Consider the following 17,296-nt stretch of genomic DNA (forward strand, 5'->3'; position numbering starts at 1 on the left):
AGCATCTCACAATCCTGCCAAGTCTTTGACAATGATCAATCTAAGGCGCACCCCACCTCTCGCCCAAATTTAGTTACCCGGTAGTCAATACACAAGTGATGAAAGGTGCAACTAGCGCAAATCAGTGTCAAGTTGAGGTCACTTTATCGCCTGCAGCTGTCAACCCGTCTACAACACCACACCGCAATCAAACCTGCTTGGACTGTTATTCGAGGTGTGGCGTTCGATTTGTTTGCCGTGAACCTACGAGTGGCTCTCGCAAATTGCAGAGGTAGTCAACTACAGCAAAACACTCGAGAGGGACTCTTTTGTTTGCGCCCACTTTGTCGCTTTTAGCTTGTTTTCACAAGCCTGGCAGCCGGCGAGAGACTCGATCAGACAGCAGGCCGCCATCTGACTAATAATAAAGGCGCACAAAGAGGCATGTGTCTGGGTCTTTATAATGTAACGATCTAATCAGGCACAAGAGGCCTGGTGTGTCGACTATTGACGTGCAGTTCATATCAAACGCGGCCATTACAGTGGGAGCTAGTTTCATAGCGAGCGTCTGATTGAATCATGTCAGATATTTCTGCGCTCTGATCCGGGGATTCCCAAACTGCGACCTCGTCCGTAAATATTGGCAAATCAATACAATTCTCATCATTTAGGCTGTAAACACCACCATGATTGCTTTGTAATGAAATGAAGAAGATGTGATCGCTTTAATTTGCGGGTATTTACACCGTGCAGGGATAGCCTGTACAGTATATGTGCCTCAGAGACAAATAACTGCTCATCTGTTTCATGGCCATGTGGTCATGTATGTATGGCTGCCAATTGGACTGGTTCCTTTGTATTTATTGATGCTGTTACTGCTCGCAAAAACAGCCAGATGAATTCTGAAGTTTTCGGGCAGTAATATCTGCTCATATTTTGCCAAATGCTTCACAACTCATTGGGCAGCGTTCCACAGCGCAGATGGACAATGACCCAAAGCAACCAATGATTTTTTTTTTTTTTTTTTTTTTTTAAGAAGTGGAATGTTATACAATGCCCACCTGCCCTAAAATCTCTACAAACAGGCTGTTAAGTTTTAAGTGCAACTCTTATTGAGATGTTGACCCTCAACGCTCAACCCTAACATGATGAAAGCCATGTTACGGAATGAAGATTTTGCCCTGTCGGCGAGTCTAATGAGGGGTTAAAACCTCATGTGAGGACACGACAGACATGTTACTATGTGCTACTCCCTTAACAGTAGTACTCGAGCTTATTCTTGATCATTGTGGCTGTGTTGGTTGAGGCGGAAGATGCTTCAAGCCACACCTTTTCGACCTGTCAACTCTACACACAGAACACAAAGGTTGGCTTGTGTCTTAACCATTTTAAATTAGATCGGCGCCAATACATGCCTGTATTTTGAAGTCTTACTATGCCATTTTTTTCACTATTTAAAATCATTTCCAGGTGATCAAAAATTATAGCATACTTCAGCCACGTTTTTCTTCTTCAAGTTTTGCTTAAATTAGCCTGTTATTTTTGGAGGTGAGGGGCACTGATCACTACAAGGCGAACCCGCGACTAACAGTAAGCGTATTTTCACTCATGAAAGCAGCACTTCACCGACACCCAAGACTGTCAAGACGAGTGCAGATGTGGTGCGTGTAGTACACCATGCGCCTCATTAACCAGCCATTGTCTGAATTTTCGATAATAGCCCATGCCCCTCCCTTTACAAAAAGGTTCCATGTTGCGCAATCCCACAAATTAGCAAAGACTTCAAAGAAAACATGAATATAGGAAAAATCTCAAATCACACTGCGCATACAAGGTCCCTGAAAGCCTTACGACAAGCCTGGCAGTGCACAGTGAACACATACAATGTTGGAATGAGTCGAATTCCAGGGAGCTCCCCTTCCTGCATGCATGCATGAAAGTACTTGTCAGACCGGCATGGCAGTAGTGGGTGTGGGCTCAACCCGGCCCATATAGAGCGGACGGGGCTGTTGGCAGCTGCGCACTGCGCCTGAGAGTGGAGAGACTTGAGGCGAGATAGGAGGAAAAGTGAACTTCCAGCCGATTAACTTAGACGAGTTTTACGGATCAGGGAGGAGGAGGACGGAGAAGTGGACTTTCGGCCCCCAGCGCACTCGGAGTCAAGGCGGAATGGAGGCCAACGGCACTGCCAGGAGAGACAGTGAGTAGGATGACGCATGCATTTACAGCCCGGTTCCAGTTCTAATCTAACATTTCATGTATATACACACACAGCAACCGTAGAGCAGGGTTACCAATTTGAGTCTCGTGGGCCAACTTAGATCTTTGAAAGTTATGGGAGTGTATTACATTAGCTTAAATAAATGGGTTCTATAGGGAGGGATTAAAGTACATCTCTTATTCAAGCACTTCCTCACATTTGTTTTTAGGACCATCCAATGGATTGCACAAAATTTAAGACCCTGAATTAAAAGATTTTTTTCTAAATATTCAGCACATGTTCTAATTGCTAAAACATGTGCAAAGACTGAAGATTATGTTGTACTGTTTCTCATTATTTCTGTTTGCCTGATGTTTTTGGGTGTGGCTAAAAGTGAATGACTCAAAATCAAAATGCATCTTCCCCTCGGACAGTCCAGAGATTGGTGTACCATCTGGTGTGGCTGCACTAGAGTGCCTCATTGTAGCAGCATGGAAAAGCTTTGTGACAATCCAGTGGGGTATATTGTATTTTTGCGGGTCAAACACGCAGTTATGTGTAGGCATAAAAAATATGCTTGATGAACTAGCTTTCATTTTTCCAGGAATAGTAGTTTTGATTGACGTGATAGTTGAATGGATTGTGGTTTCACAATATAGTGGACACGCCCACAATGTTTAAGAGTGGCAAGAATAGCTTAATTTTTCACGATCAAATGTTTTTTTCTCCACCAACGCTTAAATATAAGCACTTCTCTGTATGTTGTCCTCAAACAGATACAGGTATTAGGAGGAGCTTGCTCAAAAGCTATGCAAAAACACAACCACCACCTGAGTTGAATCATCACAGATATTTTTGTTCTCTGATATGGGGATTCCCAAACAGTGGTGCGCCCCCAGGGCATGTGAGATTTGGAGAGAGAGAGAGAGAGAAAAAAAAAAAAAAAAGTCTTTTGACAGTCTTATGTAATAGTTACATATTTAAATTGTTCTATTTTCACAAAAATAAAAATGTTGAATGTAATAATTTTCTCTATACATGTTTACTTTAAATAGTGAATACTGTATTTATATAACAGAAGTGTATGTAATTTAAGGTCTGGTATTATTATTATTATTATTATTATTATTATTATTATTATTATTTTGTCATTGTGACGATTATTGTGCCCTTCTGGGGATATGCAAGATTGAAAGTGTCGTGGACATGGTAATAATAAACATGTACTATTATTATTATATTTAAAATCCAAAAATAAGTTTAGTAAATATATATTAACAATTACTATTACAACACAATTAATATATACGAAAAATAATTGCTTATCAAACCATTTGTATCCCTCCCCACCCTCTTTATTTACTTAATTTAAATAAATCACCCAAAACATGTCCGGGTCACGACTAAAAAATGAGAAGAAAGAACGTCAACTTTTTCCGTCGTCATCGCAAGTGAATCTCTGCCCTTAAGTCACGTGACACTTTTGTTTACGCTCTTGTACGGAGTTGACACAAGACACAATCTTGCTGGCGCGTGTACTGTATATAAACAAACGGATTCCAAAGATGGACTTAGATTATGAGAAGTTCAAGTTTTTATTACTTTTTTGTTGCTGCACCAAAATAGCGGCAATAAGACGAGAATTCGGACCCGCCCAGTGACTGGATCGCTCGTACGTGCAACTCTTTACTTGCTCTTTGCTCTTTTCCTTCCCCGCTGTCCGAGAATCCGTTTTTTTAAATCTCCTTGTCGGAGCCTTAAAATAGATTTTCTTGCGCGATGTCTTGCTGGAAAGAAAGGGCGAAAAGGAGTCCGTCGGAGGAGCTGGCTCGGCAGGAGCGCGTGAGGAAAGTAGCCCACGAGAACGGGAAACGGATCGGTGAGTGACCCCCACGACCCCGGACCACCACAACACTTTCCTCCCAGTCCCAGAAGAGGTGCAACCATGTTTGCAATTCATGACTTTACAGTCAGATAATTCAGTAAAGACGTCTAAGTAACTTTTTTTGGAAGTAGGGGGCGCCGGGGGTGGAAGCAGTTTAGTTTGACCAAGGTTTCTTAAAGGCGTCTTCCACATTGCCTGGAGCAATGAATTCTTTATTCGAGTTTACAAAAGACCGCTTCAACTGCACTATTTTTTATTTTTTGCAAAGGCACACACGGTTAGTAATCTAATTACTGTACACATCTGGGGGATTCATTCATTTCAAAATCAAAACATGGCAAACAGTCTGAAAGTCAATTAATTCAGGGTCAAACTGTCAACGTCACCAGCTCTCCAGAAAAGATTTTAAGTATTAACTGTCTTGCGAGTACAAAAAGAAGTTATTCGTGTTGTAATTAAAGCGCAATAAAGTAATAAAAACTCTAAACAGTTAACCAATAATGCTGAAATTGTGAACCATTGCGATTTAGAGGCTGTAATGCATCACTACATGTGACTGAACATCTTTCAGAGAGCATACTAATCACATTTTCCTAGTTCCTCTGGAAAAGCTGCCTCAACTATTTAAAAAAAAAAAAAAAAAAAAAAAAAAAACTCAAGGATTTGTTTTGAACGCCTCAAAGTGGAGTAAAAGTCTAAAAAATGTGGAAATAAAAATCAAGGCTTCTACATTGTTATATTGAAAGTGCATGATTCCTCATCCGGTGTCTTTCTGCGAAAAAAACCAACTCATGATTCTTATGAGCTATGAATGTTAACATGACAATGAATCACACGCGAGTAGAAAGGCATGCATGCAACTCTCTTTTTTGTGGTCAACGCAAAATTGAGGTTGCACGTCTTTGTTTGATTTCCTCCACCATGCATGCAGCAGCTGTTATGTTGAGCGCCAAAAACCGAGTAAATCGGGGTGGGGGGACAAAATGTCAGCAATGTATGCCTGCCTACTACCCTGACGCCTGTTTCCTGCAGTCTTGGAACAGCCTGATTGAGGACAATTCTTGCATTTTTAGACTAATTTTAATCTCATCTACTCATTTCCGAGATCAGCGCTTAATCGTAAGCCACTACTCATCTCTAATTCCACATTAAAAGCTTATAGTGATGAATGCAGAACTAAATTGAGGCTTTTTTTTTTTTTTTTTTTTTTTTTTTTTTTTTTTTTTTTTTTTTTTACCCAAGAAATGATTCACCTCTACCTCCACCGCATAATTCTGTAGTATGTCCGGGTCATGTTGACAGTCAGTTGAGGTCCAGGTTAAAACCACGTTAAAGCATTCAACCGGTAATTGTGTTTGTATTGTACCACATTGCAATGTCGATTTGGCTTTAACTAAGTGAAGTTAACCACCATATAATTCAACCAAAATTAAACCCCTTAAAAAAAAATCGACACCAGATTTTGCTGTCACAGTCGGTGGGCCTCATGGGTACCACGTCTGTCTCACAGTTCTGTAGTACTGGATTTGAATCTCAGTTAAGGTCATCGACTCTTGCCCAAAGTCAGCTGGGATATCGTCGGCAGTTTTCTCTGACCCGAATGAGGACAAGCAAGAAGTGCTACAGAAAAAAAGTTGAAAAGAAAATGCTCACAAGATCATTGTTAACCCTTTTCCTTAGGTCTGGATGGCGACCCGGATCTAAACTTCCTGCTCGTCGGCGGCGTACTGACCAAGATTCGGTCCCGCTCTTGGCAGAAAAATCGCTTCTACAGGTTGCAGGAGGACTGCAAGACCGTGTGGCACGAGAGCAACAAGGTCTTCAAGCGCAAGCAGACGTGTGAGTACTGCGCTCGTAAAAACGCACTGTGTTAGCATAGATTAGAGACTATGTTGCATTCTGACTGAGGTAAAGTGTTTGTTTCATTCCCAGTTAAAGTTAATTGGAAAACTGACACACAGCAAAACAGAATAAAAAAATTGTACATTTAAATATTAATTTGGTCAACCTAGTCATATAATTTTGTCTAACCAAAATCTACTAGCTTAATGCTATCATAGCAAACTAGCGTAGCAGGGCAAAAAATCTGCGATATACTGTATGTATTGAATTGTTACTACCTATGACTTTGTCCTCTCATTTCATGTTGTATTCCGCCACTAACATGGACAAATGGCAAAAAAATATTACTTATTTATTGTTCACACTATCTTTTACAAGCAGGGAAAACAGGGGGTTCTATCCTTGCTAGCGACAGCATGTGTTGTGTTTGTTTTGAGTGTGGTTCTGTGTCACGTGGCACAGGGGAAATATTTTACCGCTGACTTTCCCTTGCATATTTCCCCGCCTCCAGATGAAGATTTTTTTCCGTCTAAATTCCCAAGCGTTGCACAAACGCTCCCCTTCAAGCTTCTCAAATGTGTGCGCAGTCAGCTGAGAACAGAATACACGGCCCGGCTTTTTGGGTGGGTGACAGCGCACCCTCCATCCCTACCACCTCGCTGTTGCCCCCCACTTCAAGTCTGACCTTTTCCACTTGCCTCCGCATGGATTCTCCAGAGAACAAAGACTTTCATTAGAACACATGCGTCAAACTCAAGGCCTGTCACATCATTTTTTTATTTTTTGTGGCCCACTGAAACAAAATAAGTGTTTGAATTTGAAATTTAATTTGTGATAGTCTAACAAAATATTGCACTATTTTTCCACTTTTTGTGGATATTGCGGGCATTTTTTCAGCACATTTACGACATTTAAGTATCACAAATTGGTGGCAGAGCACTATAAAAGATACTCAACTCACTCCAACATAGAACCAAGGTGCCACAAGGTGGTGCTAAAGCAACACCTTTATTGCTTTTCAAGGGGTAATTTTTGCTTGGGCACCATCTTGTAGCAGCTTGTTGCCAAGAATCTGGTTTGAAGTGAGCTGAGGAGTTTCGTTTAAACCCCACGACGAAAAGTTTGAGAACAGTGCTTTCGACGCAAGAGGCGGTAGTTTCTGTTGAGACGCCAACAGCTTGCCGGGTGACATCATGCGTATCCCTCCGTACATTAATCTGCTCCATGTGAGAGTCTGCAGAGCCTCTTGCGGATGGAACAAAATGTCTTTTATCCCTGATATTGTCGACTCTTGTTGTTGTCCACGTTTGAGCGGTTCAAATGAGGGCAGCAGATTGGGCGGGTAATCAAATCTCCCTCTGGAATGAGCGAGAATTTTAATGCTCGGCTTGACCACAAGTGGACATCTCGAGGGGCTGCTGTATAAGTTCAAGTGTTGGGGCGTAATTGTTTACTGAGTACACATTGGTGGATGTAACCGCTATTGTTATGTAAGCCCTTGTGGAATATTCAATGAGGAAAGATGGCGTTTACATGGCAACAGAGCAAATAAGACACTGTAAAGCACGGTCGAGCAATCTTTTGTGCTCAAGGGCCACATTGGATTTAAAGGATAAACAGTCTTGTCATTTGTACTTAAGGTAAAGAAAATAGCTGAAAATGTGCTCATTTTATTTAATAATAATAATAATAATAATAATAATAATAATTCATCCTCACTTTTTTTTTTTTTATTAATTCTGAATAAATAATCTAAGAAAATGCTCATACTGTATTATTTATGGTCAATCAATTAACAAATAAAAAAAAAATTGCTTTACTAATATTGTTTTATTTAAAAATAATCAATTACTGAATGAGATCAATTAAATTTTCAAATTCTTAAATAAATCTATAAATGCTTTTAAATTAAACAATTTATCAGGGGAAATAAATGCTAAATTAATGCAATAATAATTTGACTAATAAAACAAGCAATTCTCATTTGTATTAATTAATTTATTATTTTATGAAAATAGATAAAATACATCAAGTGTAAAAAGTGAAAAGCAAAAATCCATAAATAAATGTTTATTATTATTATTATTATTAATTTTATATTTAATAATTTTAAGAGGAAAGAAAATCTACATGTATTATAACAAATATTACATGATATTCACGATTTATATTAAAAAGTTTATTTTCATATAATTAATTTCATTATAATCAATTTACCGATTACTTAAACTAAATGTATGTCAAATGTATTTATTTTACTAATATTTTTTATTATATTATTTTAGTCAATCAATGAACAGATTGTTTGATTAGATACATTTGTTAAAATAAAAAAAAGTATTTTAACTAATATATTTTAGGGTCAAAAATGCAAAATTAATGCAAAAAAAAATTGAGAACTCTTAATAGTATAAACTGTTGGACCCCATTTGAATTAAATTCATTGTTAGATACTCTGCTTTTGTTTGTGTGTTTATTTGTTTTTAAATAAATTACTTTTAAGGAGATGGTCACACCAGTGAAATTACATACAAAAAAAAAAAACCTGCTTCCTGTTGATCGACTAGACAACCAGTTTCTGGCACACCGCACTGGACTCACGGAAGATATAGTCCCATTTGAGGAAGGAAGTTAACTCCATGGTTCAGTCAGACATGAGGCTTATTTTCGTTTCTACTTGGCAGCTTAGCATGCAACACCATCGGCAACTGGTTATTTTTAGACGTTAGCTGTTTTCATCGACAAGCAGCTTGTCATGCACTGTCTGTCATGATAAAACAAACATATTTGTGTAACCATTCTTGGTAGATTCATTTTCATTTCACTTCTATTTGTCAAAATTTAATTACTAAGTTGTTCAGTGTGTAGGTGAGGTAAAGCTTGCTTGAGTCAGCTAGGAAGCATGTTTTGCTAACCATGACAGTCGCTAGCCTCGTACTTCTTTTGCCCACTGCTTTTTCATAGAGTTGCTAATCACTTTTAGGACAGTCCGGTCTAATTGGACAGTACTTGTCTTTAAATTTTAGGGCAAAACCACTTTGACAACATCTGAACCAATCAGGGAGCAAGTTCATTGTCTAGTTTCTGTTTGGGCGACTCATGGTTTGAAAGCTGAATTCTCTTGAGTTAAAAAAAAAAAAATTCACCACCATCTTTTGACAAGCTTCTGACTCTCTCCACACAGTCTCAGTCGACGATATCGACTCAGTACGCAACGGCCGCCAGTCGGAGGGGCTCAACAAGCACACCGACCCGAGCGAGGACGAACGCTGCTTCTCCATCGTGTTCAAGGGCCGCAAGAAAGTCCTGGACCTGATGGCGAGCGATCAAGAAGAGGCCAATCAGTGGGTGAAAAGCTTTGAGAAGGTCATCAACAACATGCGCAACCTCAGCCGGCAACAGAAGAGCGAGCAGTATCCTTGACAAAAATGGACCCAGATCTTAAATTAGAGTTTTAAAGTGGAAATGAAATCCTTGCATCCGATCGCCAGCTGGATTATCGACTGCATGCGCAAAGCGGACAAAAATGCCGACAACAAAATGAACCTGAAGGAGCTCAAGCGCTTCCTGCGACACGTCAACATCGAGGTTGACGACACGTACGCTGAAGAAATTTTTAAGGTGAGTACTGCTTCCGACATCGGCAAACATGTCAACTCCTACCAACTTGATAGTGTTTAAGGCTAGCAGAGAGCATTTCGCTAATCCCAATTGCCTGTCAGAAATGTGACGAGTCCAACTCGGGCTACCTCGAAGACATGGAGATCAAGACGTTCTACGAGCTGCTGACGCAACGCGAGGAGATCGACGTCATCTACGGGAACTACGCTCAAACGGATGCTCAGCTGAGCGTTCGGGACCTGCTCAACTTCCTGCTGAACGAACAGCGGGAGAACGCGACCGTGTCGGACGCTCTCAGACTGATTGAAAAATACGAGATGGACGAAACGGGTTGGTTGTTTTACATCGGGAGAATTGAACGCAAACGTTTTTGGCGTCCTTATTTTCTGTGTCCTTTCAGCCAAACAGAATAATCACATGACCAAAGACGGCTTCCAGATGTACCTCCAACACGAAGACTGCGAAATCTTCAACCTGGCCTACAAGAACGTCTACCAGGACATGACGCAGCCTCTCAACCATTACTACATTTCTTCCTCGCATAACACGTATCTCACCCATGACCAGCTCAAAGGACCTAGCAGCACTGAAGGCTACATCAGGTAAAAAAAAAAAAAATAGGACAGATTTTACTATTTGTAGAAAGTATTCAGCTTTCATTTACCCAACATTAGAAACATTTATTTGACGTAACGCCAGGGCATTTATTGAATGCAAGGCCAAGTGTTTATTTAGTTTCTCAACTGCAGAGTATGTGTGTTTATTTGAAGTAAGGCTGGAAGAATTTATTTACTGAAAAACAAGGCATTTATTTACGCAATTGCAAAGTACTTGATGTTTATTTGACCTAAGGGTAATTTAGTGACCTAAATTGGGGCTTATTGTAAATGAGACGAGAGCATTTATTTACTCATCTGAAGGGCATTTATTTACAAAACTGCAAAGAGTACTTGTTGATTTGAGATGTTCAACTGCAGAGTACTTGGGGTTTACTTAAATTGGGCTGGAGGCATTTAGTTTCTGAACTACAGATCACTTGTCATTTAGTTGAAGTAAGGCCGGGAGCATTTATTTACTCAACTGCAGAACATGAGGCATGTAATTACAATGAGTCTGATTTCATTTAGGTACTGCACTGCAGAGCACAGGGCATTTATTTAAAATAAGGCTGGAAGTGTTCATTTACTTAAATACAAACTACTTGGTGTTTACTTGAACTTAGTTTTATTGTGGGAATGTTGAAACATTCCCTCCATGTGTTATTGTGATTTTTATTCTCCAAAATATTTTTTACCGCCTAACAACTCCCACATAATACTTCCAATTTACATTGTTCAAATTTCAACTAGCTTCAAAAATTCATGCCTTCCGGGGTATACATCGTCTGATTCCACATTACTTACAGTATTTGCACAATTTAACATTTAATATCAACTTTTCCCCATTCATTTTCAATGGGACACACGTTTAATTTTCCACGCCCACTTCCATACATATAACTTATCATCATTACCAGGTGTCTGATACTGCTCGGCGGCGCAGTTGGTAAAGCGCATTGTCCAGTAACCAGGAGATTATAATTTCATAATTTATCTCTCAAATTACTTCATAAGCATTCCACATGCATTCAAATCTTAGCATTCAGCTTTCAGCATTCCCACGCAATTTCTCCAGAAATTGCACTTGGTCTAGTTGGAACTTGGAAGTAATGTTTCTTTTGTATTCAGAGCTTTGATGAAGAATTGCCGCTGCGTGGAGCTGGACATTTGGGACGGCGCCAACGGCGAACCCGTCATCTACCACGGATACACGCTCACCTCGAAAATCTTCTTCAGGGATGCAATCAAGGCCATCAAAGACTACGCCTTCAGGGTGCCATACATACATTTTATTTGCAGTGCAGCTAGGGTCATATTTGAAGTTATTCACTGTACTGCATGGCATTTATTTACTCAATTCCTAGTTTTACGAAAGCTGGGGGTGTTTATTTATGCAACCCCAGAGTGATTACTAGGCTCTTATTTCATATGAAGCAAGGTTGTTTAGTTACTCAACTGCATAGTAATGGGGGCTTTATTTGAGGTGAAGCATTTTATTTAGTTGAATGCAGGGCATTTATTGACTCAACAGCAGGTCACTTGGTGTGTATATGAAGTGAAGCAGCATGTGGTCAACTGCAGTCGGACTGGAATGTACTTGAAGTGTGGCTAGGGGCGTTTATTTACTTAAACACAGAATACTTATTTTGAACTTCATTGCTAGGAATTCATTTGAAATCGGGCCATTTATTATTTATACAGGACATACTATTTCGAATAATTTTAATTAAAGCTGTCTTCTTACCTCATTGTGAATTGCAGCATCGCCGGTTTGTTTTGCTAGCATGCTAACGTAGCATCCACTTCTTCACCCAGACGTCGGACTACCCGGTCATCTTGTCCTTGGAGAATCACTGCAGCGTTGACCAGCAGAAACTCATGGCCCATTACATCATCTCCATCCTGGGGGACGCCTTGGTCTCCAAGCCCCTCGGTGACTTTATGCCCACCAACTTCCCCTCGCCTGAGGTTCGCATGTGTGGTCTTTTGCCTATTTGAGACACTTCATGACAACACACAATCTTATCAGTGCTTTTAAATTAGTCCAAAGATACGGTTGAGTAACCTACTTTGAGAACTCCGAGGCTAGTTTCCGACAAGCTATTGTCTTCCACAGGAGCTCAAGGGCAAGTTCCTGATCAAGGGAAAGCGCCTGAACAAATTGGAGGCCGCGTTCAACAACAATGTCACAATTTCGGAGGGTACAGTGTCCGAGGAGGATGAGGCGGCGGAGCAAGAGCACGGACAAAAACCTCCCCAAAAGGTGTGTCAAGTCATCAGAAGCCATTCACAGAAAATATGATAACATTTGCCTTGCCACATGGAGCCTGATTACTGAATAAGGATTGGGGGGGTAAACTTAAAAACAATTCAAAAGTTGAATTTTATGAGAAAATTTTTAATATTGTGAGGAAAAAAGTTATATCACAACAACAACAAAAATAGAATAATAGGAAGAAAAAATGTAATCTGATGAGAGGGGAAAAAACTAGAGAGACTGCAGAAAAAAATATTTCCCCATGAAAAGTTATAGGAGGAAAAAAAATTTAATATTAAGATTAAAAAAAAAAAAAGAGTGAATTTTACGAGGAATTTTTTGTTATATTTGAAAGATAGTAATTTCCAGATAAATATTATCATGAGACAGAAAAAAAATATATATATATTTTTTTTAAATATGTTTCTTAATATAAGGAGAAAGAGTCATACTTTGTAATGTCAGGAGACAAAAAAAATATATTAGGAAAAAAAATCAGAATTTTGCAAGACATATTGGCAATATAAAATATTGTATGAGAAAAAAGTTATAATTTTATAATTTTATTTTAATTAATTTTATTTATTTTATTATAAGTTATAATTTTATGGTGAAATGTTTTGGTCGAAATAAGTCCTAATTAAACAAGTAATATAAAAAAAGCTATTTTACCCGAAAATGTTTGTTAATATTACGAGAATATTTGTATTTATTATCATTTTAATAAATAAGTTAGTTGTTTTGGAGGGGGAAAAAAGTCAGGACGTTTTTTTTTTTTTTTTGCAGGGAACATTTTGTAATAGTAAAAGAGAAAAGTTGTACTTTTATGTCTCATTCATTTAATTTCTCATGCATTTTCTAAGCATTTAACTTCTCATACATTTCCCCTCAGAAATCAAAGATGACCCTGGCCAGGGAGCTGTCAGACGTGGTTGTCTACTGCAAGAGCGTCCACTTCAACGGTTTTGAACATGCCAGGGACAAGCTGGACTTTTACGAGATGTCCTCCTTCAAGGAGAGCAAAGCCTTCAATCTGGCTGAGAACTCATGTAAGTTCAAACACAAACGCAAACGATAAAAAAAATATCCTATGTCACATTTTGTTGAATTTGACCTTGCAGCCACAGCCTTCATGCTCCACAACATAGACAAGCTGAGCCGGACTTACCCGGCCGGTTCCAGAACCGACTCGTCCAACTACAACCCGGTGCCCATGTGGAATGCCGGTTGCCAAATAGGTAAACAAGCTTCACGTGCCCCTGCTCGCAATTCCAACAAAAAGTAACGTGACCTTTGTGGTGGCAGTGGCACTCAACTTCCAGACGCCCAGCAAGGAGATGCACATCAACCAGGGTCGCTTCCTACCCAACGGCAAGTGCGGCTACATCCTCAAGCCCGAATTCCAAAGAGACGCCACCTCTCAGTTTGACTCCAATGCCCTTTCGTATGGACCCTGGTTGAGGAAGAAAACCCTACATGTCATGGTGAGGCTGTTGAAGGGAAAAAAAAAAAATGAACAAAAAATAATCCCAACATTTAGCTTCTTATCATAAAAATTCACGTTTTTTTTTTCTACGTAATATTAAAAAAGTAACAAAATGTGTTTTCTCATATTTTTCCTGAATAGTTTTTAATTTTGTAGGAAATTGATTTTTCTCGTTTATTTTATTTCCTACAATTTGGAAAAAAATAATATTTTTTATAACAAAAAATTTTAATGTCTAGACAAAAATAAAAGTACCTTATTAAATTTGGAAGATATAGGCATTATATTATTACTATATTTACGAACACTGCCACACATTAAAAAAGTGCCATTAATTACACAAATAAATAAATAAATAAAATTACAATACGTACTGCATTTTTTTTTTTTATATTGGGAGATTGTTAATTTTAGATTATTATTTTTTTTAATACAAAAACATTTTTAGTAATAAGGTAATAGGTGGTGATAAAGAAAATGTTGACAAGAAATATTTGGAAGAGAAAAATGTTTTTTATGAAAAAAAATTATATAAGGGAGAAGTTAATTTTATGAAAAAAGAATTGAGGTAGAAAAATATATGGTGGTAATAAATGTTTAAAAATGTATTTTGTATTATTAGAAAAAACATTTTGTGATGAAAAATATGAAAAATATTGGGGAAAGTAAAATATAGAAGCTAGATTTTTTTTTAATTGGGATAGTGTGTTAGAAAAAATTTAAAATTATATTACAATAATTTTTAACATTAGAAATGAAAGATGTTGAATATATATATGTATATATATATATATATATATACATACATACACACAAATTTTTTTTTATTTTTTTTTACAATGAACATTTTGTAATGTTATGACAAAAAAAGTATTTTATGAAAATTTGGGGGGGATATGAGGAGGGGAAAAAAAACAAATAAAAAAATAATAATATTGGGGCAAAAAAATACATTTGGGGGAATCTTAGAAAAATATATAACAAATGTATGAAAAAAAATGTAATATTAGGAGAGTGATAATTGCTACTTGCAGCAGGGAAAAAAGTGCATCCAAGCAATTAAAAAGTCCATTTTCCATAGTAACGTTTGTATTATGGGATACCTTGAAGGTGATCTCGGCCCAGCAGTTGCCAAAGCTCAACGTGGAGAAACAGAAATCCATCGTGGACCCCCTGGTAAGGGTGGAAGTATACGGCGTGCGGGCCGACAACGCCAGCAAGGAGACGCATCACATTGACAACAACGGTGAGCAGTTCTCACTCACACGGAAACGTCCTGTGTTACATGTTATTGCGTTTCCTTGCGTAGGGTTCAACCCCATGTGGAACGAGCGCTTCCAGTTTGACATCCTCGTCCCCGACCTGGCCATCTTGCGATTGGTCGTGGAGGATTATGACGCCACGTCGGCCAACGATCTGATTGGCCAGTACTGCCTGCCGCTCACCTGCGTGCAGAACGGTAACGAGCATGCCGCACCATCACTTTACTTTTACTTTTTATTTATCTAAAAACAAAAAAAACAACTTGTGTTTACTTTTTTTTTTTTTTTAAGTTCGTTTTGATTACAAAAAAATATTTGTGTTTTGGTTTATAAAAAAATATTTTTATTAGTGTTTTGAAAATGTTTTGTATTTAAAAATATATATATAAATTTTGTTTTGATTACAAAAAATTATTAGTGTTTTGGATTTTAAAAAATATTTTTATTAGTGTTTTGAAAATATTCTGTATTAAAAAAAATAGAAATTGGCTTTGGATAAAAACCACAACTTTTTTTTCCCCCCCATTTTGGATAAAAGTAGCAAAAAAAAGTTTATGATTGTTACAAAAAAGAAAAATTATATTCAATTAAAATATATTTTTATTAGCGTTTTGAAAATATTTTGTATTAAAAAATGTACATTTTATTCGTTTTGTTTACGAAAAATGATTTGTGTTTTGGATTTTAAAAAATGTTTTTATTAGATGTTTTGAAAATATTTTGTATTAAAAAAAATTGTATTTTTGTCTTGGGTAAAAAGCCAAAACTTTTTTTTTCATTTCAGATAAAAGTAGCAAAAAAAAAGTTTGTGATTGTTACAAAAAAAGTACAATTATATTTGATTAAAAAATAGTAAGTTTTCTTTGTGTTTCTGATTAAAAAAAAATACTAAATACATACATGTGTATTTTTTTGGGGTGCACATAAACAAAACCTTTTTTTGGTTAACATAAAAAAAAAAAAAATTATTTGGATAAAAACAATCAAAATATTTTTTGTCTATATTTGGATAGTATTTGACAAAATTGAGTATACTTCAGTCGTCACATTTAAAAAAACATTTCGTTTGATCTTTTCATCAAGACAACAGCGAGAAAAAAAAAAAAGACTTTCACGTCAACGTCCGAATTGAGCCCAATTAGCCATTTTTCCTCCCGGGTGTCATTTAACTCGTTTAAGTTACAAGGTTGAATGGAGAGCAAATTTAAATTTGCTGTTATCACTGGATGTAACATGATGATGAATTTAACTTCCTGTTATTCATTTATTGATGTATCTTCTTTTCCAGGTTATCGGCACGTTCCGATCCTGAACAAGAACGGCGACGTGATCTCGTCGGCCGGCCTCTTCGTGCACATCATGCTCCTGGACGCCGAATAACGCAGAAGAAACGATATTTGTCGCTCCTACCAGTTATTGTATTTTAGTTTTTTTTAATGCAACGTCGTCTGCAATAATAACCCAGCCGAGATGAACGAGTGAAAAAAAGTATTTGAATGTATTTGTCCCACTGGTGGAAATAAGCTCAGGTTGGGGAGGAGAATATTGAGGATGAGAGTATTTAATTTATATGGATGGTCTTTCTGACAAGCTACACTAAAGCTTTTTTATGGAGTTTCATGCATTTTTATCTAAACAGATGATCTGATTGTCCATTCAAAGACTGTATGAGCAAACATAATGTGACTTTTTATTGTCATCTAACACCAGGCCACATTTTTTAGGTCAAATAATCAAAAATATTAAAACCTGAATGGCAAATTTTACTATTGACAATCCAACAATTGCATGAGTCTCTGTTCTTTTACACGATTTCATTAATAAAACCGTCAGCAAGGTGCTGTCATTTTTACATTCAAGACAGTAGAAGCATTTTCACTCACAAAGGCAGCACTTCATAAACTACGGTACAAATGAAACCCCATGAGAAGCTAATGCTAATCGAGGCATCCCACAATACCTGTATAGAGACACAATATTTAACAATTGAAGGCCTTAATTATCCTTTATCATGGTGGGGGAAAAATACATTGCATAACTCCCTGGAATATCAAGAATTCATCAGGGGCACTGCTTAAGTGCTGCTGCTTTGGTTAGCAACAAATGAGTTTAGCTAGCTGCACGTCAAGAATTTCATACATAAACTCAAGTAATTCCAGTTACTT

The 17,296-nt window shown here is 37.6% G+C and overlaps 1 protein-coding gene across 2 annotated transcripts; it reads left to right on the forward strand.

Moving 5' to 3' along the window:
• Positions 1–1,850: 1,850 nt before the first annotated feature.
• On the forward strand, positions 1,851–17,164 carry plcd1a (phospholipase C, delta 1a). Of its 2 annotated transcripts, none has more exons than XM_077509328.1 (15): positions 1,851–2,179; positions 5,745–5,903; positions 9,091–9,319; positions 9,398–9,527; positions 9,629–9,857; positions 9,928–10,129; positions 11,255–11,399; positions 11,942–12,094; positions 12,243–12,389; positions 13,276–13,432; positions 13,505–13,621; positions 13,689–13,867; positions 14,980–15,115; positions 15,179–15,328; positions 16,420–17,163. In XM_077509328.1, exons 1-15 carry the CDS (start codon positions 2,149–2,151, stop codon positions 16,509–16,511), a joined length of 2,256 nt encoding a protein of 751 aa, XP_077365454.1. In that variant the 5' UTR covers positions 1,851–2,148; the 3' UTR covers positions 16,512–17,163. The 2 variants fall into 2 exon arrangements, with proteins under 2 accessions (XP_077365454.1, XP_077365453.1); XM_077509327.1 differs by lacking the exon at positions 1,851–2,179 and adding an exon at positions 3,666–4,058 and having other exon boundaries at positions 16,420–17,164.
• Positions 17,165–17,296: the final 132 nt, after the last annotated feature.

Source organism: Festucalex cinctus, chromosome 20, assembly GCF_051991245.1.
Source record: "Festucalex cinctus isolate MCC-2025b chromosome 20, RoL_Fcin_1.0, whole genome shotgun sequence".
In the NCBI taxonomy this organism is placed as follows: Eukaryota; Metazoa; Chordata; class Actinopteri; order Syngnathiformes; family Syngnathidae; genus Festucalex; species Festucalex cinctus.

Bases quoted from the DNA above. Each gene is read 5' to 3' on its own strand.
- plcd1a (XM_077509327.1), top strand. From the start codon at position 3,959: ATGTCTTGCTGGAAAGAAAGGGCGAAAAGGAGTCCGTCGGAGGAGCTG. The intron at 13,622-13,688 runs GTAAACAAGCTT...TTGTGGTGGCAG, and splicing joins GAATGCCGGTTGCCAAATAG to TGGCACTCAACTTCCAGACG. The intron at 13,868-14,979 runs GTGAGGCTGTTG...GATACCTTGAAG, and splicing joins AGAAAACCCTACATGTCATG to GTGATCTCGGCCCAGCAGTT.